Source organism: Crassostrea angulata, chromosome 5 (genome assembly GCF_025612915.1).
Source record: "Crassostrea angulata isolate pt1a10 chromosome 5, ASM2561291v2, whole genome shotgun sequence".
NCBI classification, from domain to species: Eukaryota; Metazoa; Mollusca; class Bivalvia; order Ostreida; family Ostreidae; genus Magallana; species Magallana angulata.
The window spans coordinates 1865258-1892062 of NC_069115.1; the positions used below are offsets into that span (position 1 = coordinate 1865258).

Sequence of the window (26805 nt, forward strand, 5' to 3'; positions counted from 1 at the left end):
TTAAAGTAAAGTTTTGAATTTGACTGAGGAAGTGCTAACATGTAAACTTCTGACTGATATCCTGCAAACCATTTGGCATACAGAAACAGCACCAAATGACTGGAAAGTTGGTCTTATTGTGAAACTGTAATGATTATTATGTCAGAACAATAACTCTGTGTGTAATGTATGTTTGGATATTGCCCTTGATTTAAAGAGTATGAAATGCATAGTGTGTTCCATGTGATGGGTCATTGACAATCGATATCAATCATAGAAATCCAGTGCTAAAGGAACTACGAAAGAAAGCAGACCTAGCTAACACAAATAAAAAAGGAATTTAATGTTGTCAATTACCAGCAAAGTTCTCAGCAGAGTCATCCTAAACAGAATGGCATTAGTGACTGACAAATATATTCGTAAAGAGCAATTGGATCCAGAAAAGAAGAATAAAAAACTAGACACCTTTCAAGCAAGATGCCTCCGTAGGATCCTCAAGATATTCTGGCCAAACGAGATCAGCGATGAAGAGCTGTACGAGACAAATCAAACAGCTGTCATATCTGACCAGTAAAAGCAAAACGACGGAAGTGGATCGCCCATGTCATGAGAAAGAAAACGTCAAAATTACCAAGGGTAGCCGTAAGATGGACTCTGCATGGAAAAAGAAATAGAGGGTGACCAAAGGAGACATGGCGGAGGTCAGTGGAGAATGAGGTGAAAGATAAGGGATTGACTTGGGACATAGTACAGCAGATGTCGGCAGACAGGCAGAAATGGAGATCCTTGGTGAGGGCCTTATATGCTCTATGCACGAAGAGAACTACGTAAGTAAGTTTGAATTTGACAATTTTTGCATAATTCTTTCTTAACTAAAAAAAGTTGTATGGAAATTATTTTGTTATTCTACAAAAAAGTGATTTATGTGTGTCAAACCTTTATGATTTAATTAAATTAGGGAAATTTACATTTGGCCCATTTGAAATTCGACTTTCTGTTGGTATTAGTCCCATTAGGATGGTTCTAGTTTAACTAAAAAACGATGGCTACAAGCATCAATCCAATTGAAATAAATATTTTATGTTTACCAAGGCACCTGACTTTAAGAAAGTCTTTTTATAATAAGATAATAACCTACTAAAATAATAGGTACAGGAAATTATCTTGCTATAAAAAGAAATGTTTTAACGTCAGGTGACTGTGATGTATCTACATTATCCAGTGCCTTGTAATATTTATATTTACTATCGATCCTCAACTGCTACTGGGGTGTACGAAGTTTTTCGATATGCAATGTGTATTGTATGTTACCGTATTTCAAAAGCATTCCACTTAAAATTTGAAATGTACAGTACATCCCTTCAAAGAATTCTCTGCGGCTTGAAATACATAGTTTCAATCTCTGAATCAATTTCTGAAATGCGCCACGGTACACCGATTTTGGTAAACCTGTTTGGTAGATTACTGAGTTAAGGGCTTGTAACAACCATACATATTGGTAACTTTTAAGTTTTGGAAAAAGTCGCATGGGGCTAGATCTGTAGATAATGGAGGGTGTGACAAGATGGTAAACTTCTCCGACATAAAAATTGATGCACAAGCACAAACGTATGATGTAGAGCATTATCATGAAGTAGACGAACATGTCTAAATCCTGACAGAAGGCATCGTTTATTATAATATTTCTTGATTTTTTTTTATAGAAAAAACATCTTAAATTGTTAATACCAACCTGTAATGCTTTGCCCTACGGCACAGGAAATTGAATGACCAAACCATCACATGAAATGAGTGTGCAATGAAAACTGTCTTAATCCTTATCGTATTTAGGTGGGCAACTACAGGTCGTATCTAGTTAGCCATATTTTGTTTCCAATTTTAATTGAACCCAATTTTCGTCACCAGTGACAATATTTGCAAACTTTGATGATTGGACTTGGAAAACATTTTTAGCATATGCCCAGCGGTTTGAACTTGTACCTATTCTTGGTAATCTGTCAAAAATGTGATATCAATCTGTCAGAAATCATTCCTACTTAATTTCAAAATACGCTTCAACATAAAGTGCACCCGAATCTGTCACCACTTTCAAATATTTCCTTGCCTGTTATAGTCACAGGTCGGCCAGATTAAACTGCATCTTTGACGGTAAGCCAGTCGGAAATTCCTTTCCCCACCTTCGGAATGTATCATAAGCTACTTTATCAGACCCATAAAATTCCCCTAATTCAGTATACCTCTGCATTATCGAATGGCCAATTTTTCTGCTAATTCTTATATCAGATCTAATTAATTTAGTATTTTTACCCATTTCCAAATACTTTTACAACAGTGGTCAACGACTGACTCTAATGAAACGACTATAATTTGGAATAGCAACGATTCACATCGCTCTCTTTTATACAGGTGTGTTTATCAAAAAGGAATGTCGGATTATTTCATTATTAACAATACGGTAGTTAACAGCATCATTACAAATATCTGCACTTTTAGTTATATTAAGACTATTTTAATTGTTATCAGGATATATACACACATAATGTTGGTTTTCACTCTCATATATCATTTACCTTACAATACATGAATATTCCTGAAATAAGTAATCAATATTTGAATTTTTATACATCTTTGCCTTTGAATCTGTATTTCTGAAACTCATTATTTTCATATTTTAATTAACTTATTTCATGCTGTAACTTAAATTAACACGTGATAGGTTTTTTAACAAATATTAAAGGAAATTAAAACACAATCGGCATGCGTTTGAATGAGAACAAAATCAGCAAGTGAGCTCATAGTCAGCTATCGTAGTAGGGTTCCGTCGATGCCGGACAAAAACATAGACATATATTGTTCAAACGAAACATTGGATTTTCTTTACCATTCCTCCAAACTCGCCAACAAAAATATTGTCTCTAGAGTCCACGCACAAACACTCCGGGCGATGTAAATCATGGCCACTTATATATCGGAGGAATTGTCCGCCCTGATCCAGGATGTGGATGCGGTGGTTAATTCGATCTGCTATAAGGATCCGACTCTTGCTGTCTGTTGCAATGCCGCGTGGATTAAATGGTCCCTTGGTAGTAAAGGGAGGACCAGCGTAGGTAAACCGGTGTTTCCCGGCTTGATTGACCACCACTACTGCATGGGCTTTACAGTCTGACACACAGATATCTAGGTTCCTGTTCTCACTGATATACTTCACTTCACTCGTGGTATAAAGAGGTCGACCGTTGTCGTCAAATTGGATGTTTTGTTTTTCTATAGTTCCAGAGTAACGAACAACTTTTGAGCGTTTATTATCTTCAGAGTCCATGGTAACGAGCAGGTCGCCTGAGTAAGTCCTTGCAATATTAAAAATCACCCAGTCTCGCGGTCTGATCACTTCTGGTGCTTGCCCTGTCCTCATTATATTAACTGAACCTTCAAAAACATCGGTGTACACAAGATACCCTTCCGATGTCACTGCTATGTCCCAGGGTTCATTGCCAGATTTCGTACAGCATTTTTCTAGGAGTTCGCCGTGAAGGTTGTAAAGTTTCATAATTTTGTCTGAACCACATACCCAGAATTTTTCGTTGCTTAAGCAAGTCACACTACGAACTCGCCCATATTCTGTGTTGATGGTGGCTTTGATGAGCCAATCAGCTTGCTCTTTTAATTCAGAAAATGGCAAAAAGAAACCGAATTGCTGGCGAATTTGTTCTGTATTCATCGCTGGTGCCTTGAAACTCGGCAAAGGTACCTTGCTGACGTTGGAAGGCAATTTTCTGAATTCAGCATTTCTGGATCTATACGAAGTAGCTCGAGAAAAATTACCCTCGTCTAGTAATTTCCTTAGATTTGCAATGCAATTTTTGATTTCTAGAATCCTGCTTGCGATTTTGTCTTCATGCTGAAGAAGAACATCCAGATGGCTTTTCTTCATCTCGTCCATATCAGCTTTCAGTTTTTGGACAATGTTGTCTATTTCTCTACGCCATTTCTCCTCTTGGTTTTCCAACGCCATAGAAAGTTCTTCATAGTGTTTTGTTACTTGCGTTATTTCAGACTTTTTCGTCAACTCATTTTCTAGATGGTTTGGATAGATACTCCTTTCCAGCTCTTCCAAATCTCTCTTCAAATCCTCTCGTTTGACACCACCTTTATTCAGTAAACGCATCACCTTATGTCCTTTGTGTTTGGACGCCATGCAGGCTGAGCAGACGGGAACATCACAGTCTTCACAGAATTGCTCAGAATTATTAGTCGCATGGCTCCCAGCCAAACACGACAGGGTAAGAGATGCTGGAGAAATTTCTTTGCATTTGATTTCCAATGATTTACACAAATGATCGATGACACAGCCATTACAAAGATTCTTGTGACAAACATCACAGTGACACTGAGCGACTAACGTCAGACATACGTCACACTGCTGTGCGACTTGAGCGCTGAAGTGGTCCATTAATTGGTCTATTTCACTCTCTGAAAATAAAAAATAGTAGCATATAATTACTGTTTTCGTTTTAAATACTGTCTTAGAAACAGAGATGAGAGGAATCTCTAGCAACAAACCTAAGTGAAATTGTGTCAGTTCCAGTAATGAACTACCTGTATTTAAATAATCAACGCAATGAAATATCAATACATGCGTAAGAATGATATCTTTTTAAATTATAAATAGAATATTTTTTAAAGAATTTAATTTTAGATTAAGAAGTAACGCCTTACCTGTATTTGAAGAATATCATTATATTAAATCTTAAATCAGGAAATCAACAAAATTACCATTAAATCTACTTAAGTTTTTAGATACGATTTGTTTAGTGTTTAAGGACCATTTGGTAAAGTAAAAGTCCAAACATTTTATTATAAAAAATGTAAATATTTGCTGTATCTTTTTACAGCGCTCTCCTCTTTAGGAGATTAATACGGTAAAAAAAAATGGGCACTACCATCTTCATGTAGGCTTCTTAAAAGTCACTAAGCATGAAATTAATAAGTACTGGAATCAAAGGTACATAAATTGAAGAATTATATTCGATTGTGTTTTATATCAGACACAAATTATGGTAAGAAATCAAATTGGCATAAATTTCAACCCAGATTTAGTTCTCCCTCATATAAGCATTGGGCGAGAGTTGAGATGAGATGTAGTCTGAAATATCCAAAGAGACTTGGTAGTCAACATATAATCCATCAGATTTATAGTCTGTCCTTAATTATTGCTTCCATCACTTTTTGATGATTTTTAATACAAATACACATACCTGTGAAAGAAATAAAGTTGAAATCGATGAAAGGGAATATATCCAAGATATCTTCATTGACAAATTATCATTTTTCACACATAAAAAATTTACAGGAACGAAAACAAATTTCTTACGGAGATTTACAATGGGAAATGTTTACATCTTTTCTCCATTCGGAAGTACTCGGGATACCTCGCGCAATTTTTCGTTGTCATCTGGGCTTATTAATGGCTGATGCAATGCAAAATCCCGTATACTTTTTATTTTTGGATGTGTTTTGAAACCTGAAGCGGTAGAGGGGGCGTTTCAAAACAGATAAACTGGACATTTTTCAAATTAGTGGATGAAAGTAGTTTGAGCACAAGGTATTTATGATTATCGAAATATCAAGCAAAAAGTGGTGAAAGCAAAAACACGGGACAGAGTATAGCAGTAAATTTTTGATATGATATAAGGTTTATAACTCGATATGGAGCTCTTTTTTAAAGGCGACCAATTACAGTGTAAAATTGGCTACATTCATCCAGCCCTCCTAATATTGAATAAAAATCCATGTCTGATAATCTTTGTTTGTGTTGAAGTATTTGTCCGTAAAAGTCCCAATCATAAAACTGCTGATCAAATGTTTATAAAATGCTTGTAAACATTTCTATTTGTGTCGGGCCTGCGGTTTAACAAATATTTACTTTCCTATCTTTGCAGTTACGAAGAAAGTTTAGATAAGGTTCAATATATATTGCAACTTAAATTTCTCCCTGTCACTAAAATATAGGTTATCAGGAGTACGATATCCATCTAGCTATTTGAGTCATGTGCACACTGATAAGGCACTGGGGTGAATAACATTTTATCTATGCAAAAGTTTCATAAATTTTCATAACCCCTTTAGATATTCTCCAAGTTATAGCCTTACCCTTTTCCATACGTATATGAATGTTAATGCTGATAATAATTCCTAAACGTGTTTATCTGCCATGTTTTTTTTTGATCGTCAATCTACTGTCAATGGGGTGTGAAAATGTGCAACTCGAGAAACATTAAATCGGTTTCTTTTCACAGGCATTCGGGTTGAACAGCCTTTCAAGTAAATGCACAATATTTTGTAGAAATGAATTCAAAAATGGAAATGAGGAGATACATGTACTTCACATAAAGTTAAAATAAACCTGGTTCTTACTTTTTATTTAAAATATATATATCAAATATTATTTTTCACTAAATGTATAAATTGCTTTTAGCTTAGCATCAACATCGAACGAGTTAGTTTCCTTGGAGAGAACAGCATTTGTATCACTCTCTCTACAACAGTTATTTGATGATGAATTCCATTAGTAACAACATGTTTTGATCAGTTTCACAACATAAACACTTCATTTTTGAATGCCCATTCTGTCAATTATTATTTCATTTTTGTCATCACCTGGCCTATTGAAGAGCATGATTGTATGTAGTTTGCACGTATGCGGCGAAATAAAAGAATGAAAATATATGGTCACATTTTGATGATTTTCATAAAAAGAACTATACATGTCAGTATATTTTGATTTAATTTGTCTACGGATTTTTTCCGTTTTCCCGATTACGACAAGGAGCACACGGCGGGTGTGACCGGTCAGCAGAGGATGCTCGCTTCTCCATGGCAAATGATCCAAAAAGAATTTCTTTGTGATATATATATATATATATATATATATATATATATATATATATATATATATATATATATATATATATAAAGCACTAAAAATGGCTAACGACACGAACAATAGAAATTGTCAAATTTTCGGGACAACCCGTCCCTTCTTCAGGACCAAAAAATAAATTACATAAGTAAAAAACAAAGAAAACAAAATCTAAAGCTACTACTAAACTACTTAAGAAACTATGAAAAAGAACAGCTACATTATACACATCATTTGATCACATTCTTAAAGGTGTTGATACTGTCGCCGATCGCTATAAAGTAATCAATCGACTGCCAAACTTCACGCCTGATTAAGTTAATTAGCTAATTAAAATTGACGACCGAGTTAATAAATGAAAATTTGAACCCCCGTTGTTAACTCGTACGGCACTTAGGATATAGACTCGAATTTTTGATTAAAAAGAGATAAATTAAATGAAAATAAATAAATAAATAAATAAATAAATAAATAAAATTAAGAAAAAAATGATTTACAAATAAAAGGTAGTAAAGAAACTAATAAATGAAAGAGGCGCAGTTGACAGATTAGATAAAATTACTATGTGGGTTTCAGGTGATATATGGCTATGAGACGTTCATTTTAGTGAAGTCCATTTGTTTGTTCATGCCATCAGGTCTGAATGATTTGAGTCTGTGCATCCAGAACTTTTCTTTGCTTTTCCTCTCCGCGTCTGTCCAATTAGGATTATGGTCAATAACCAATACTGTCATGTCTTCCCATTTGTGGCCACTGGTATTAAAATGTTCTCCGACGGGCTCCTTGACTTTTTTGGTCTTTATGGTAGAGCGGTGGTTGTTGATCCTTCTGCGGAGGTCACCTGTTTCACCGACGTATTGCTTAGAGCAGACTTTGCAACTGATGAGATAGATGCAGTTGTCTGTGCGGCAAGAAGTGTTGCCAAATATCTTGTACGTGCGACCCGTGGTGGGGCTTTTAAAACTGTCCGCGTTGGTGCTGTGTTTGCACAATAGGCACCTGACATCGGAACATGTTTTAAAACCGCCATTTGGCAACGGGTTGTCTAATCTTGCCCTCACTACCATATCCTTTAAGTTCCTCGGGCGTTTAAACGCAGCCATTGGTGGATCCTTGAAAAGATCAGCCATTCTTTCGTTAGTGTAAAGAATGGGCAGATTATTTCTAAGGATGCTGTTGAGGTTCTTAAGGGCGGGGTGATATGTAGTGACAAGTGGAACCCTGCTTTTGTCTGTTTTCTCTTTGACAAAGAGAAAACAGACAAAAGCAGGGTTCCACTTGTCACTACATATCACCCCGCCCTTAAGAACCTCAACAGCATCCTTAGAAATAATCTGCCCATTCTTTACACTAACGAAAGAATGGCTGATCTTTTCAAGGATCCACCAATGGCTGCGTTTAAACGCCCGAGGAACTTAAAGGATATGGTAGTGAGGGCAAGATTAGACAACCCGTTGCCAAATGGCGGTTTTAAAACATGTTCCGATGTCAGGTGCCTATTGTGCAAACACAGCACCAACGCGGACAGTTTTAAAAGCCCCACCACGGGTCGCACGTACAAGATATTTGGCAACACTTCTTGCCGCACAGACAACTGCATCTATCTCATCAGTTGCAAAGTCTGCTCTAAGCAATACGTCGGTGAAACAGGTGACCTCCGCAGAAGGATCAACAACCACCGCTCTACCATAAAGACCAAAAAAGTCAAGGAGCCCGTCGGAGAACATTTTAATACCAGTGGCCACAAATGGGAAGACATGACAGTATTGGTTATTGACCATAATCCTAATTGGACAGACGCGGAGAGGAAAAGCAAAGAAAAGTTCTGGATGCACAGACTCAAATCATTCAGACCTGATGGCATGAACAAACAAATGGACTTCACTAAAATGAACGTCTCATAGCCATATATCACCTGAAACCCACATAGTAATTTTATCTAATCTGTCAACTGCGCCTCTTTCATTTATTAGTTTCTTTACTACCTTTTATTTGTAAATCATTTTTTTCTTAATTTTATTTATTTATTTATTAATTTATTTATTTATTTATTTATTTATTTTCATTTAATTTATCTCTTTTTAATCAAAAATTCGAGTCTATATCCTAAGTGCCGTACGAGTTAACAACGGGGGTTCAAATTTTCATTTATTAACTCGGTCGTCAATTTTAATTAGCTAATTAACTTAATCAGGCGTGAAGTTTGGCAGTCGATTGATTACTTTATAGCGATCGGCGACAGTATCAACACCTTTAAGAATGTGATCAAATGATGTGTATAATGTAGCTGTTCTTTTTCATAGTTTCTTAAGTAGTTTAGTAGTAGCTTTAGATTTTGTTTTCTTTGTTTTTTACTTATGTAATTTATTTTTTGGTCCTGAAGAAGGGACGGGTTGTCCCGAAAATTTGACAATTTCTATTGTTCGTGTCGTTAGCCATTTTTAGTGCTTTATATATTCAGTTTACTGGTTTAGTATCTATATATTAGATCCGACACCTAAAAGATGCCTAGTGTTGTTGATTCTATTCAGTGCTTTATATATATATATATATATATATATATATGTATGTGTGTGTGTGTGTGTGTGTGTGTCATCCATAGTAATTGTTCCGATTTCTAATCGCCATTCCTTTTAAATTCTTTGAACAATCAGTAATATACAAAGTCGTATATTTATACGCATTAATGGCTTTTTGTTTTAAGATTGCCAATTAAAACTCGTCATTGATAATATATACTCAATGTAATATACTAGATAAAAGAACAACAAATTAGTATAACGTCCAAAAGACTGAGAGGGAATACCTTAATATTCCGTCTTTTATGAACTTTTTAAGCCTCGAGATCAAGTATAAGTAATTCAAAACTAATATATTGCAACTCGTTTGTTCAAATAGGTCTTAAGTATTTGACTTTCTATCACGTAAAAAATAGTTTTAGTCAACGCAATAAATAACTGCTTACCTTCATATCTATACGACAAGTAAATTCCTAATATCGCGCTACGGCTGCTACCTGCTGTAAAACCGAAACTTGTTTACAATTTGAATTCTCTTCTTCCTGGTCCTAGCTCTTGACACAATTTTTAAATCATCTGTATACTGAAGAAAATGTACGTCACGGTTGTAAATTATTTTCCTATAGGAATTTATTTTTGAAAGGTAAATGTCTCACCTGACAGATGAGATGCGATGATAACAAAAGTGGCTGTTTATTCTTAAAGCAATGGTGTCTGAATCAATGGACATATGACATATTTGATTTTTTCAAAATATGCAGCTTAGACGGGTGCAAAAGTTCTATATATTTGTAATATTTGATTCCGTCATCTGTTAATGCTTTACTGAGGACGATTTCCCTTCTCCTCTTTTTGACAATGACTAAATGAAGATAATTTGATATAGGATCAATTTTAGACTTAGAGAGGAATTTTACTTTTTTAAGATATTTACATACATGTACACGATAAAACACTTTATGTCGACTCTCTCTCTCTCTCTCTCTCTCTCTCTCTCTCTCTCTCTTACAAAAACATTTTGTTTAATACTTGAACTAACATTTTTTCAAAAATCATATGATAGTTTTCAATTATTTTATTGTAATTGTTTTTCTATGGTATAAAATTATGTACACATTGACGATCCTCGCAACATTTGATCACCGCGTCGTGCATATTTGTCTTCATAAAAATGCAGTCTTGTTTCTAGCAAACAAAGGTGAATCTGAAATAAGTTAAGTAGGCAACAGAAATATTACTACATTCAAAAGGCAAGTATCGATAATTTACCTTAGAACAATGCACTGTGAGTGGGTCGTTGTGATATTGAAGCAGCATGCAAACGTCTCCAGATGAGCAGGTCCGATTCCAAACACAGTTGAGGTTTGTGTCACATTCTGGGCATGCTAAACCTTAATGATAAATTATGATTGATAAAAAAGTGTAAAACTCGCAATAGCAATCATATTGAAATATACTCAGTAAGTACGGAATATATAAAAATGCATAGCTATACCTGTAGTTAATGTTGTAAGTGTGATGAAGACAAGATGATCAGTAGAAACTGAAACAGTATTTATATTGAAATACAATTATGAAATCTATGACCAATAATTATGCAGATTATTAACAAAGCAGCACATTAAAGACTAGAATTATTATCTTGTAATACGTGAAGGATCAATATGTTATTTAATAATGACTGTCTACGGACATATGTCAGATTGTTTAAATCTATAGACAGCGAGGTGATGCGCTAAAATCTGTCAGCAAATTGCGTGTAGTCTGTTTGAATAATATAGTGGTCGCGTGCTTACTGTAATGGATACCATGATTTTAGTGTCTTTAGAGAGTTAAAGATATTAAAACTCTTTGTTTTTTTTTTAAAACAAAACTCGAGTCCAGCTATCTTTTTACATGCGTATTGTATTAGTATACATATCAACCTAATTTTGCTTTTTGTTGTTAATAAAGTTATTCATGAACACATTGAATTAGTTTAACTTGTTTGCAACGAAATATTTTGAAAAGGAATTAGAATTTTTGTAAATCTTTTAAGAGTTTTCAATAAATTAAAAATAAAATTGTCATCCTTAATTTTGTTTAAGTCCCGTTCATCGACGTGTAAAAAATAATAGGTGAATTGTTTTGAACAAAACATAGCTGCATTGGAAGTAAGAACGTACCGGGCGGAGATGTCGATGTTGACTTAGACACTGAAATAAATATAGAAAATTATTTTAAATGTAACCCATCATATTTTCAGTATAATTGATAAAGTAACATTTACTTGGATTAAAATAATTATTTTCAGACGAAAAACTTCAGGTTTTTCTTTCTTAACAGACGTATGAAATATTTTAAGGTGATTTGTTGATTTTAAAACAAAACAAAGATGCAAAGTGATTAAAAACCAAACCTCGCGGGGATGTAGAAGTAGATTTAGAAACTGAAATAAATAGAGAAAATGATCTCAAATGTAACACATCATATTCTCGGTATAATTGATAGAATTGCGTTTACTTGGATTAAAGTATTCAGATGAAAAACTGCAGTTTTTTTCTTTCATTCTTAACAGACGTATAAAAAATTAACACTTGATTTGTTGTTTTTTAAAACAAAACATATATTCACTGTGGCTGGGTTGTAGAAGTAGATTTAGAAAGTGAAAAAAATAGAGAAAATGATCTTAAGGTGGAATAACACACCTGAAAAAGTCACTCAAAATAACAGGATTTTTTTAATAATGCTGATAAAAAAAACTGTACAAATGTCAAATAAGCGAAACATTTGCAGTTTGGGGATAAAAAATGAATATCTAGAATAATTATTCCTGTAAGTAAAAACAAAAACCCCTGCGGGATTCGAACTTGGGATGTAAGGATAACAAGTCCGACACTTTTCCACTCGGCTATGGAGTAAGTTACATGTTGCAGTCGATAAAATCCTGTTAATTATACGAAACGTCGTTTCGATCAGCGGCCAGCCATTTTGTGATGATGTGTCATTCCACCTTAAATATTACAAATAATCATTATCATGTTCAATATAGTTAATAGAGCAATTTTAATTTGGGTTTATTTGAAAAAAGTGTTATAAATCATGTTCTCAGTTATTTAATTTTAATGCTTGATTTATTTCTGTTTTTAGGAATATAATTGTTCATAATTCATAAGATAACATGTATTTGCATATTTCACACCCAAAACAAAATAATGTAATGTCTAAAAATGAATATTGAATATGTGTTAAATATGAATATTATTATTCTTAAAATTATAATTAACATGTAGAGAATAATATATCTTCAGACAAAATGCTTTTAAAAAGCATAAATGGAAATCGTTATAGCAATACATGACACCAGACATGAATTGGAATTAATAAATATTAAAATACCATTTCAATAATATGCAATATTAAATATCAAAATACCAATTCAATAATATGCAATATTATGTATTACATGTATTTAGAATCTTTTAATATTGAGTAATATTTTTACAATGTTCTTTTTTAATCCATATATGTTTATATGTTTCATATACACCAAAGCTTGTACCATTTCTTCTTTTTTGGAGAATACGTCATATAATGACACTTCAATGATTCATATTATTTGCATGTTACTAGTAATATTCTATCCATTGTATATATCAATCGTACAGACGTCTTTCGTTAATATGTTATTGTATGCATTTTTCATCACGCAAAAATAACGGTAAACGTGAAAATATATCAAACTCTCTTATATCAAGTGTGAATGATCTTCATAATATTTTTTCTTGTCCTCATCATGTTGATAACACCATTAGAAACAGTTTAAAAGACCTAAAGATTTTCTAATACTTTCCAATATCTTTTCTGCAAAACACATAAGTAGAATCGCCAGTGACAACAAATTTTACTGGAGTTACCGACAAACAACAAATATTACTGAAATTCTGTAAAACACCAAAGGAATACTTAAAGTACTAGAAACCTCCATTGGCTGCCACGGTGTTTACAGTGAAGTACTGTGTGCTGGGTGGAGTGTTTGGCATCAAGTATTGTCCCGGATCTGTGATCGCATTAAGAAAATATGATGTCATTAAAATTTGTTCAAATTTTACCAGAGAGCTTTATATCTATACAGGAAATAGTCGGGTGTTCTTATTGGAAATCGTTGTACATTTCCCCCTTATTCACTAGAAATTTATTTAACATTTAAAGCAAGTTAAGGCAAACAGAAAGAGACAAATGTAAATGCAAATTGTGTATTTAACTTTAATAATTGCTAAAATTAATTTTGTTTACATTCAACTTAACCAAAATAATGGTATATAGTACATCTATTTGCTCATAAGATATGATATTGCATTCTAATGATATGATTAATGTTCATTTTTATGTCAAAATGCAAAAACGTTTGAAATCAGTTGAAAGCTTTAATTTGATTCAGGATTGTAGAAACTGAACATCTCCAAACAAACTATAGAGAAAAAATTACACATAGACGAATAAATAAAGTTTATTCTTTTAAATCAATTGCATGTCGAAACCATTCTTAGAAAATTTTATCTCTTATTTCTCTTTAACTTATACTTACAGTTGCACTCATTACAATGTTTCCTGCAGCGATCTCTCATATAGGCGCGGTAATTCGTATTTGTACACGATCCATCCACGTACGCTTTGCAGTTTACATCCCAGTCTTGGCAGGGAGGCAGTAAATCTATTCAATTTAAAAAAGCAACACTTCTTTTAGTCTAAACCAATTTAATATGTTACAATATATTATAATACAGTCACGTATAAAAACGGTTTTAGTCAAAAAGGATGATCCGATTCTTGCAATTACACATTGTTGTGTTTATCATTTCCAAATAGCCAAATGTAGATGTGAATATAATTTGTAAATCACAAGTAAGAATTTTTTTTTTACTGTCATCTATTTTTTAAGTTGATAAAACAGGACTATCAACAGTCTCGTTTGAAATCTTTTTGTAAGTTCTATGGTCGATACATCGACCCTGTCAGCAAATACAATCTTCTTCTGGGTTGCATGCTGACTGACGTTTTTCATACTAATTGTTAGACCATAATTATGTACCTAATTTTCTACTGACTTTTCCGTTCCCCCCCCCCCCCCCGATTACGACATAGAGCACACGGCGGGTGTGACCGGTCAGCAGAGGATGCTCACTCCTCCTACGCACCTGATCCTACCGCTAATTTTTGTAGAGGTCCGTGTTGCTCTGCTTTGAATTTGTATTTCTCTTTATGGAGAATATATATAATATAGCTATTTCAGTATAGACTGCGATACCTGCCTCATTGACACATGGTTTGTTTTTTAATTTATACACGATATATAGAGATAATATAAATATATACTAGCAAGAGACATACTTTACTGTCATATCGATACATGTCTAAGCTAATTGTGCATCCATGTACAGTAGGCAGGTAAGTATATGAGTAGGGAGGAAATAAGCAATAGGACATTTTGAACGAAATAAAAAGGAATAAAGATAAAAAATAAACAGTTAAAAAATGTATATATAGTTTAATTTAATAGTCAAACCATTAAATTTGAAAAAGGGAAATTACACACCTGCAAACAGAGACCGCTCTCTCTCTCTCTCTCTCTCTCTCTCTCTCTCTCTCTCTTTTTTTTTTTCTCTCTCTCTCTCTGCGCTGTATGTATCTTAACCATTAAAATTAGTACTTTTGGCATACTTTTTGAGAGAAATACTCTCTCAAAAATTCTTTGACGTTCGTTGATACCTAAATAACACTAAGTTGACAATGATGCAAGGTTTGTGTAATTCTTGCTGTGCCCGCAGCAACGGTAGCACCGTAAAACATATTAGGTCATGAGTTCAATAAGGATATTGACCACGTTTTGAGAAACATACCTCCAAATTACAAAATTTGTCTTCTGAAATGTTCAAATACTCCGATCTTAGAGTTAAATTAATGGTTAAGAACGCTATATTTCATTTATTTATTTAATTACATCAAAATTAGTGAAGACCCTTATTAAGCTTCTATTTTGACGTTGGACCTTTCCATTTTGTATTTGTATGTTTTAATCCTTATGCGTTTATGATTTGACTAACGTTCGGTAACATCCATTGAACTTACTTGGACAGTATCCACATCTATAAGGACAGTAGACTCTGGCCCAACCCTCGTAAACTCCTACACACTTATCGTCAGGGTAGTGCCAGCAGTTCAGCGTCGAGTTGTCTCTACACCACGTAGACACTGTAGAATGAGAGTATTTGTTCCTCACTCAGAATCACCTTTATAAATGTTTCACTGTTGTTTAAGTTTGAAAACATGCAGCCCTTTTCACAAAAAGAATTACTTTTAATTGTTCACACTTAAAACGGGCATGGTCACAATTTCGGTATAAAGATTATCCGGTTTTTTTGAATATTTACAACGCTTCAGTAAGACATTTTGAATAGTTAATCAACATTTGAGTGTCATACGTTGTGTTATAAGCGATATACAGAGCTCACAATTCATTGTCATGTAAACAAATCTACGTTATGTTTTTATTTACATTTTGGATGTTGAGGTGAAAGTTCCAGTTTTAAACCAAAACTGAGTGTGATAAATTCTAGGAACTATTTATTTATGTTTAAAACGAATCAGAACAGAGAGATGAAAAATGACAAATACATATCAACTTCAAAAAAGGACAATTACCTGTTTATTGAACCAAGCCTCGAATCGAGCCTTGTTTACACGACAAAGAACTGTGAGCCCTGTATCTTGCTTGTATGTCTACGACTGACTCTCAAATTTTGGTTGATTATTAGAAATGCATTTGTAAAGCATTATAAACAATAGAAATAGAAAAATAAAATTTGACCAAAATCTTGACCATGCCCCTTTAAAAGAGGGTATGTGCTATCGATAAGGATCTCGGAATAATTTTATTAAAAGTAGCACAACCTAAAGTTTTTATTCACGATAAAAATCAATCGTAAGTTTTTTTTGTTTTTTTGTTTTTTGTATGAAAGGGCTACTGGCAATTTTAAAATGCCAAAAAATAAAGGATTTTTAATCTGTTCAGTGATCTGGGATCCACAATATTAGTTACATGGTTTGTAGTTGACCCAATATGGTTTTAACATGGTTAGTAAATTCTAAATAGGGCAAGAGCGGAGCTCGAGCTCCCATATGGAATTTACTGACCCTGTATAAACCATATTAGGTCAACTACAAACCATGTAACGATTATATCTTACCGTCTGTCTTTTTATAATGACAAAAATGTAATAAAACAATGGAAATAAAGCTTTTGTATTACTATTACAAGTTTCAATTTTAGTACGAAACCTGACGACATAATGCTCTAAAATGACGTCATAATGCTCAAATGGGGTGATATTTTCTATTGACTATGTATGGAATGTACATAGTCTCCATGTGACTGCTGTAAGCCAACGATTTTCTTACAATTTAACAGGAGGTAAGATATATTAGAATACAATACTTACATTTGCAAATAAACGTTTCTGTCTAAATTCAAAGAAGAGCAAAACATTCATGTACGACTAGACTAGTGTAAAAGTTATATATTTGATACACATTTGATATCATAATGATCGTTTATTGCGAGTTTATTGGTTGAAATGTTAGATATTTACAATCCAAAATTAAAAATACCACAGTTTTTTTTAAAATTTGTCAAAATGATAATTTTATACTATCCGAATTCCTCAAATGCAATTATTAGAGATTAATAGCAAGATTGACAGTTTTACTGAGATTTGATCTAAGTTGGAAAATGATCAGGTATTTTGAAAAGCTATTCGGACATCAATGGATCTGCAGTAAGAGTGATAATGTGACAATGTGACCGACTCCTTTGATATTTTTAACATTTAGAATTTTTTAAGACTGATTAGGACTTATTAAACAATCAGATTTCAGCCAGCAGATTGATAATGATATTACTGAACCATCAGAAATATGGATACCTGAGTTAAACGCCGTTGTCGTTGTTGTAGGTTCTAAAACAAAATAATAGACGCTATTTTAGATAATATTTCCTTCTTTTTAATATCAAGTTTCAAGTTTATTTTTTCATTAATAAACAAATACATATATTGGTTGCATAGCTGTTTTGATTATCAACTCCAATTAGTGCACAAATTATTTTCATTATTGTTTGCTCTTCCAAAGACTTGATAACCATGGAAACTGACCTGGGGTGGTTGTCGGCAGTGTACTAGAGACCAGGTATTCTGTAGGGGCTACAATAAAAGTAAAGACAAAGGTTAATTACAAATCCTCAAATGAACTTTGAAATCAATGTACATTGAACGAGAGAGAGAGAGAGAGAGAGAGAGAGAGAGAGAGAGAGAGAGAGAGAGAGTTTTACATTGCGTATTCATTCATTTTACATCAATACTTTATATTTTTTCAATACAATTATTTAAGATAACTAAGCCTTGAACAATATTCTGTCATACTCTTCCAAAATTCATTACTGTAGGGTTAGTGGAAGTCCAAAATTGTTTAACCTTACTGTAGTTAAAGCTTTGTTGGGTATGAAATGGTCTATTTGTGCATGTCTGCATAGTTTAATTCGCCTAAAATATTTTCTTCGTGGCAAATGTCCTATAATATCGACCAAGCTTTTCCTTTATGACAAGAATTATGTTCCATATGCATTTTTAAACAGAAATTTGCATTGAAATAAGAAGTACCATAAAACAATACTTCTGTGTAGAAAAATTTGTCACACATAATTTATATCCCATTTAGTCTGTTGCAATTATTTTGACTTAATAAAAACCCAAAAGGCATTTGGGTCACATCGTTCACCCGTACACCACTTTTTGAGATCAACCTTTGCTTTAACTTACCAAACTTATTTTCCTAACCCTTAATCAACAATAAGCAAATATTATAAAATTTGAAAATAAATAATGAACAAACTCAAATAAAAGTAGCGTCCTGTGACTTACTTTTGAACAAATATTAAGTGATGTTATACAATACAACGTTTTACATAAATTGATTATAACAAACCAAATGCTTTAATAATTTGACAATAATTATTTTATAAGGACTAAGTATTTTTCAAAGAGTAAAAAGAGGTGATCAAACGCGATCGGGCATGATCATAATCATGTCCAAAAGGCTTTATGATAGATTTTATCATGCCCGATCGTATTTGATCTCCTTATAATTTCAAAAAATCATCACTTATTACTTGTATTTATATATAATTTTACTAATTGTTTCATCATATAATGAATTACAGTCACACATTTTACGGATTTCTTTCTTTTCCTTTAATTATGCAAGCCCAGCTCGCACCCTCCAGTACGTCATTTGCGTCGTTGATAAACTGTACTGGACAATACATTACAAATTTCATTCATATTGTTATCACAAACAAAGACATTTGAAAATGTAAATATAAAAAATTAAACAAGGTCATTCTGACTTTGATATGAGGATATGAAGATAAAAAGAAGGACATAGAAATATGACTAAATGTAACATATTTTAAGAAAAAAAATTATTAAGCAGTTTTCTTATATAAATATTTATTAAACTTTAAACAGCACCTTGGGTCCTAGTTTTGAACTGGGACCACAGTCTGTACATTCTGGAATCTACACTTTCACAGGATGATTGCGTAATAATATCTTATTTTTTCGATCTCGGGGGGGAGATTTTAATACTATTTTTCAAAATAGTTCTATGCTGAAAATTCAAACCCATCTGGGGCCCAGGTATTGGCTTGCAACCCTCTTGAGGTCCCAGTATTGTTTTATGGATTATAGACTTAACAACTGAAATTGTCCTCTATATGCTGGGAAAATCAACATATTAGATGCAGTGGTTCTTGGGAAGAAACTGTTTTAAGATACACACCCTATTTTCACTGTTTCGTGATTAGCTCCCCATTAAAAGGGATTCAGACTTTTAATCAAATAATTAAGAATCTCCTTAAAAGAATGCTTGTGAAATGTTTGGTTAAATTGGGCCAGCGGTTCTAGAAAAGAAGATTTCCTCGAATATGCTTCCAAAATTTATGAGTTTGAATTAGTTGTTACAATCTATGATAATTCGGCATTTTTGCAATTGTCTGATACTTTGTCTAAATTTTACTCAATCCCGGCCCTTATGATAATTTATTGTAGAAAATTGACACTACGGTTTATGATGCGAAATAAGACCCCAAGGAAAAATTAAAAAAATTACTACTAAACGGGAAAATTAAACAACTATATCAATTAAAGTAGATAATTTTAATCATTAGATTTATTCAATTTTGTGATCCAAGGGAAAATCCACAAGTCGGACGGTAATATCCGTAATAAAAGTTTTATGAAAACCCCGAAAACTCTAAAACTGCTGAATTAACAAACAAAGTGAACATTTGTTCACCGATAACAAACACAGCACCTGACGTTAGAAATATTTTTTTCACAATAAGAGTCCAAGAACTTTGACAATAAAAAGATTTGTCACGGTCGCCATTTTGATTTTTAAGACCTACTTATCTGACACGATTTTATTCCTTTGCGATTCATGCAAAATTAATTGGTAACAATAAATCCGTTCGCCACTTACTACTTTTTTGTGTAAACTCGTACATCACCTACACGAATTACGATACAACCGTTCCTTTCATTAAAAATCATAATTCGAAAATCAGAGACATAAATTACAGAGATTGTCTACTCCGCCATTAGCGTGTAAATGTTACGGGACCAACCTTACTTTGAGAACTACAAGTGCAACAGCAATCTTGTATAAGTCATTAAATTTGAACCTGATAGTGAACATGAACATGAACCTGTAAATATGTTAAGCATGTTTTATCTAGGAAATATTTACAAAAACTCTTTATTTAGTTTTCAAATTACTTTTTTAAAACTTATTGACTTTTCACAAAGTAATGCAAATGCATTACTTTACTCGTGTAATGGTAATGTAATGCATTACTTCAAGAAAATTAAGTAAAGGTAATGGTAATTTAATACCCTAATTCATGAAGTAATGGTAATGTAATGCATTATTTTACAATGTAATTCACCCCAAGCCTGATTCCAACTAAGCCGGAAAACATGAACATTAACATTTAACTTGGTTCGTCAATTGATAAGATTGTATATATTATATTGTATAATTGGATAAGTCTTCCAAATTGTATAATTGTATAACTCTTCCAAAATGTATAATCTATAATTATAGATTTTGCTTACAATGCATTGTTTAAAATTTAAATTCAGTTTAATCAACTAAAGAGCCAACGAACGAGAAGGCAAATTCAGACTTGTTTTTATTTTCTTTGTACAAAATTCCTTTAGAGACGAACAGCAGTCATACCGCAAGTAGACTGGAAGCCAATGAAACACCTATTTAATTTGTAAAACATCTGTGTATAACTCGTCCCGATTTTAACTTCGGCTTGCGCATGAAGTTTGGAAGTATTATGGTGAAAGATTGTCAAAATAAAATTCACAACCTTCAATAATGGCACATTGCGTTTGGGAACTTTAATTTCGATTCCACCATCAACCTCTTCTATTGATAAATGAACTCGTATATCTACTGAATCGTCAACGGCGCTGTGCATTCAGTTACGTAACTCATTCCACATTTGAAACCGAGCAAGAATATTTTGATAAATAAAACTACCGTATTTGTTTATTTTCTAAATAGAATTTTGTTTATACACAGAGGACTTACAAAGATTTAATGCGTGTTTTTATAATACATATTTACTGAAATGCATGAAAACTTTCTGCACTATTTTCTTACGCGTATACTCAATTCATGTGTTCTACGCGTGCCTTCCGGTTTGAGACTTCGGCTGACAGTAAACCAATAGACGGGGTCACGTGACCCCGTCTAAAAATTATCTAAAAAAGACATAACATTACGAAGAGAAAACTACTTTATGATACAAAATTGTTATCTTGCCAATATATAACAGCATTACAAAAATAGTTGTTAAAAGAATTACCTCTGCAGAAGTTACAGAATTTCCTGCAATGTTCTCTCATGTATTGGCCATATTGCTCTTGATCACAAACCTCCTTACCAAACTCATTACAGTAATCTAAATTGTCCACACACGGAAGTTTCTCTGAAAGACACAATCCTCTTACATTCATGGTTTCCAAAGAATAAGAATCTTATCTCGTTGATGGCAGAAATGAAACAAGTAGAATTTGTTATTTTACGACTGAAGTAACTAAGCAAATACTTCACATTTAGTTGGGGTTTGTTTTGTTTGTTTGTTTGGGTTTTTTTGTTATTTATAGATAAAAAATTTATCAATTTTATGTAAAAAAAAAAAAAAGCATCTGCTTTGATTAAGGATGGGGTGCAGATAGTTAATATTTGCTTCTGTGTAATTTTATATTATTGTAGATAAGTTGAACAGATAAGTTATTTTTTGCTATTTTAAGTGAAGGATATCAACAGAAAATTGCCATTGTTTAAGAAAAAATCGATGTAAAATTAAAATTAATTTATATTAAAGGGGCATGGTCACGATTTTGGTCAAATTCTATTTTTATTATTTGCAATGCTTTAGAAATGCTTTAGAAAGTTTTAGCAAGATACAGAGCTCACAAATCTGTGTCACGTAAACAAGGCTCGTGCCATGTTTTGTTTTCATAGGTTCAATATACCAATAAAAACCTTTTTCAAGCTGATTTTTTTTTATCTTCTTATTAATTTTAAGCATAGATAAACAGTTCCCAACGTTCAACGGATTCATTTTAGGTATAAAATTGAAATTTTCACTTCAACATTCATAATGTAAACAAAAGCTTTGTTAAAATCCATAGCAAAGAATTGTATGCTCTGTAACTCGCTTATAATTCAACAAATGACACTCAAATTTCGGTTGCTTTTAATAATGCCTCACTGAAGCATTGTAAACATAAACATTAGAATAACATTTTTTGACCAAAATCGTGACCATGCCCCTTTAATATTTGTAGATATTCATGGGTTCCATGATTAGCTAACTTGTAAATTCCAAATGCAACCTTTTCTTACTTGCCAAATTTTACGTCCCATTACCTCCATGTCTTATTTCATTAACTTTGATAAACGATGTACAATAAAGCTTGGGATTCAAAGCTGAATGAAGCATGGAAACGATCCATCCTATTTTCATTTTTACCATTTTTCTTTGTTTGGAAGAATCTAATTAACAGGTTTACTCTTCATTTCCACTTCATTACTTATCAATATACTTACGAGGGCAGTATCCACACCTCAAACTACAGTTCTTTCTAGCCCAGGTCTCAAACGGTCCCACACAGTCTGTGTCCTTGTACCGGAAACAGTCCCGTCCCAGCACATCGTAGCAAGCTGTGGGAACAAAATCAAAGTACTTAAATTAGTATCTTATATGACAACACTCAGTGAAGTTTGAATAATTTACTGTAGGTGTTTTGTAGTACATTTAGTTTGATAGGTCTGTGTATTTTGCATATCTACCACTATATAGAGATAGATAGATAGATAGATAGATAGATAGATAGATAGATAGATAGATAGATAGATAGATAGAAAGATAGATAGATAGATAGATAGATAGATAGATAGAAAGATAGATAGATAGATAGATAGATAGATAGATAGATAGATAGATAGATAGATAGATAGATAGATAGATAGAAAGATAGATAGATAGATAGATAGATAGATAACACAAAACATAAATGCAATTTCCATTTTACATTTTTAAACAAAATGGTGTGAGATAAACTGAAAAATAAAGCCAGTGGCAGTAACGTCATTCAGTCACAGTTTTGTGACATTTTAACTGACGTAATTTTAAATCACTTAATAACTGATAAAGATGCACATGTGTATTACATTCTAAAAAAAATAATATCTATCTTATGGCTTGTTTCGATTTATTTGTATAAACATATAGAATTTTTACTGTTTTATATAATACAATAGTATATATTGCTAACGTTAAATCAATTTAAATTAGGTGACTGTTCAACGTCTTACCTTTATTATAAAGATCAATACCTAAACCAAATTGTATGAAAAAATTGAATTTATTCACATCTTATCAACCTGTTAAGAATTGAAATTTAATTCCATTTAGTCTATGTGAAAAAAATAAATCACTTGCTGTAGCCTTCTACTCAACTCAACATTCAGGTATATCGACGTCGTATTATCAATTAACAATTGTTACTTCCGTACTAACGTCGACTCGATATATCCCAGTGAAACTGAAATAAAAGATACCACAGAGTCTGTGTCATCTGCTTCATATTTGGATATTTTACTGGAAATGGACATTGGTGGTAACCTTACAACAAAACTTCTTTTCGTAAGTTCTTTGGTCGATACATCGACAATGTCAAAAAATACAATCTTCCACTGGGTCGCATGCTGACTGACCTTTTTCATACTAAGTGTTAGACCATAAATATTCACCTAATCGGTAATTGTCTACGGAATTTTCCGGGTTTTTTTTCGAGTTTGACAAAGAGCACACGGCGGTTGCAACCGGTCAGCAGAGGATGATTACCCCTTCTAGGCACCTGATCCTACCTCTATCTTTTTGGAGGTCCGTGTTGCTCATCTTGGAATTTGTATTTCGTTTTATGGATTTTTGAGATGGTTGACAGTTTGTTAATGTCATTTTTCATGACCTATTTCCTGATTTCTTCTATTGAAATAGATTTAGATTTCTATATATTTTTATGTAAAAAAATGTATTATTATTTCACGTTTAAAGAACTAATAACAATTTTGGTGTTTATGATTATACCATTAATCATGTTATACTATTATCATGTTATGATTATTCTGTGAAGGGTCGGCGAATCTACAATCTGTCTGTCTGGCTGCTATTGTGCTCTACTTATATCTCCACTGTTCTTCGAGTTATTTTGATCCTTACTTTATACATGTAAAGATATATGACAACCGGTAATTGGGTCAAAGTCACTTTATTTTCAGAAAGAATCTTAGATATAAATGTAGGCCATAGTCAAGGCAAAGCTACAAAGAAATCATGCATATGTCAGAATTATATAAAATATCTATATTTTTTAATATTTTGAATTTTGAAAATCGAACTTCTAAATTTAAACTACGTCAATTGCTTTCAAGGTGTCTAAGAAAGCCTCACAATTAAGTGCTAATGGTAATCTCACGTGGTTCAATTTCAATGCTTAGAATTATAAGGTTCATTTAGGTTCACGGATTTAAAAATAATTCGTTCTTAATATATCAGTAATCACGATTATTGGCAGTACTAAATCATCGATTGATATGAAAATACAGATAATACTGAAAAAATAATAGTTACCAGCTATAAAATGAAATATGTAGGTGATGTTTGCAAAGTGCATTTTAAGTCTTTTGATTGAATTAAATTTAAAATTAAAACAATCTTTAAGATCACTGACACCAGTTAAGTGATCCTTGGTTTATCATACCACTGTCTATCAAGATGACCAATGACATTTTGTCAACCAGCCCCTACCTGAGATTACAAAAAGTAAAATCAAAATAGCTACTTAAGAATTATAAATAATATTTCCACTACGATAACCATTCACAAATTACAACCGAAAAGTATTAATTAATTGATCGTGATTTACTTAAAGTATGAGGTCAAATTCTAAACATATAATGATATATATAACAAATACAATGACAAAAATATCTGACAATATATATTTCTTTTTATCTCTTAAAAGCGCTTTCAGGCAGACATTCATTTTCAAAATAATACATGGTATACTATCAAAATTGTCTTTTCTGATTTCAAACTCATCAGATTATTTGAATTCATAATGATAAAAAATTACTCGGCGGCGCAGACGAATACGAATTTAAAGCAAAATTAAAATTATATATTTAAGTGCAAACTGAAATTACCTTTAACCACACCGATTTTTTTTATATTTTCGGGAGCTTAAAAATATATTGTAAATAAACTGCATTATAATCACAAATGTATCTTGACCTTTAGACGCCGTTGGTGCTGTTTCGATGGCAACCAAAAACACCCAGAGAAAAACCAACAATCTGTACGCCTCCATGTACTTTGCAAAGTGTCGATCAAGCAACACTTGGATTCGACGAAAGAAACGATAAAATAATATTGATTCTTATCTGCACAATTTTATACATACTGTAAACGGAAATGAAACCTGAATATCAATGACACACGAACATTACAGGCATTGCGGAAATATATACATGACCTATTTCGACAAATAGTTACATGGCAACTTACGTTCCACAAGGGTCACGATTTTGTGTATACCGGCTTGATTGGACGAGACAAATTTGACGGAAGGTTAAGTAATTTGCCAAAGTTTTGTGAAAAATATAAATCTAAGGAGTAGTCGTTTATCAACTTGTATTTATATACAATTATTCAATGCTTGAGCAGTCACTAGACCCAAATATTTTTCCCGGGGTGCAGGGAAAACAGTTGTCTTTTATCAACCAAAAATCACAGTAGAAATAGCACGATATATAATATATTTGGAATTATTGTAAAATAAAAAAAATCCTATCAGCGATTTACTCTGAAAGACGAAAAACAACTTTTGTGACATATGAACAACACTGGCTAACTTTTTTTGTTGTATTTTACAATGGATGGCACTGTAGCTCCCAGGTCGCCCATCTTTTTCAGACTGGGAGCTAAAGGCCTAGGGCTCATTATTTAGAATCAAAAAGAAAAATTGTAAACAAAATACGGCCAACTAAACCCAATAGGGGGCCTGTAGTTGCCTCTGGAACCATGAACACAAAGAGGGTTCTTTCTAATTGTATGTTCTTTTCATGTGATGGTATATACAATTCCCAATGCCGAATGACAAATGTGTTACAGGTTTGTATTACGAAAATGTTGTACTAAAAAATCTCAAAAATATTATCATAAATGACGCATAATTCTAATGCTCCATCACATACATCTGAGCTTTTGAAGTTGTTTTTGAAGTCGTAGAAGGTTGCCACACTACTAAATTTCCAGATCTAATCCAAAAAGACTTTTTTCTTTTTTCAAAAACTTGAAAAAGTTTTTATCTGGTCGTCGTTACAAGTCCCCTTAAGCCCTTGGCTCGGCCATCAGTCAGTGCATCCAAGGGATACCTTCATCAGGGGACCGCGACACATTTCAGAAATGGATTCATAGACTAAAATTATGCATTTCAAATTGTATGGAAAACTTTGAAGATATGTGATGCTCATTTCACTATTTGGATCGAAATTGCACAATACACATTACATATTAAGCAACCCTCGTCTAAATGTAAATATATCTCATTAAAGGGGCATAGTCACGATTAAAGCCGAAACTATTTTTCTATTTTGATGTTTACAATGCTTTTGTAAGGCACTTCTAATAGGCAATCAAAATGTCAG

General features: G+C 32.8%; 2 protein-coding genes across 3 annotated transcripts; both read right to left on the bottom strand.

Moving 5' to 3' along the window:
- Positions 1–2633: 2633 nt before the first annotated feature.
- Positions 2634–9954, bottom strand: LOC128185991 (E3 ubiquitin-protein ligase TRIM36-like). Its single transcript, XM_052855722.1, has 2 exons — positions 9864–9954; positions 2634–4449 (listed from the first exon to the last, which is right to left on the bottom strand). Exon 2 carries the CDS (start codon positions 4427–4429, stop codon positions 2834–2836), a length of 1596 nt encoding a protein of 531 aa, XP_052711682.1. The 5' UTR covers positions 4430–4449; positions 9864–9954; the 3' UTR covers positions 2634–2833.
- Positions 9955–10474: 520 nt separating this feature from the next.
- LOC128185993 (uncharacterized) lies at positions 10475–25537 on the bottom strand. 2 transcript variants are annotated; one of them, XM_052855726.1, is made up of 13 exons: positions 25391–25537; positions 22642–22755; positions 21392–21514; positions 17607–17654; positions 17379–17411; positions 15526–15648; positions 13985–14110; positions 13379–13456; positions 11816–11845; positions 11583–11612; positions 10913–10960; positions 10687–10808; positions 10475–10602 (listed from the first exon to the last, which is right to left on the bottom strand). In XM_052855726.1, the coding sequence occupies exons 1-13, from the start codon at positions 25464–25466 to the stop codon at positions 10510–10512; spliced, it is 1044 nt and encodes a 347-aa protein (XP_052711686.1). In that variant the 5' UTR covers positions 25467–25537; the 3' UTR covers positions 10475–10509. The 2 variants fall into 2 exon arrangements, with proteins under 2 accessions (XP_052711686.1, XP_052711687.1); XM_052855727.1 differs by lacking the exon at positions 11816–11845.
- Between the last annotated feature and the right edge of the window lie 1268 nt (positions 25538–26805).

What these genes read in the sequence shown, in the direction of transcription:
- LOC128185991 (XM_052855722.1), bottom strand. Translation starts at nt 4,429, where the DNA reads ATGGACCACTTCAGCGCTCAAGTCGCACAGCAGTGTGACGTATGTCTG.
- LOC128185993 (XM_052855726.1), bottom strand. Translation starts at nt 25,466, where the DNA reads ATGGAGGCGTACAGATTGTTGGTTTTTCTCTGGGTGTTTTTGGTTGCC. An exon ending in AGCACCAACGGCGTCTAAAG is followed by an intron (nt 22,756 to 25,390) that starts GTCAAGATACAT and finishes TTGTTCCCACAG; the next exon opens with CTTGCTACGATGTGCTGGGA. An exon ending in AACATCGACATCTCCGCCCG is followed by an intron (nt 10,961 to 11,582) that starts GTACGTTCTTAC and finishes ATACTGTTTCAG; the next exon opens with TTTCTACTGATCATCTTGTC.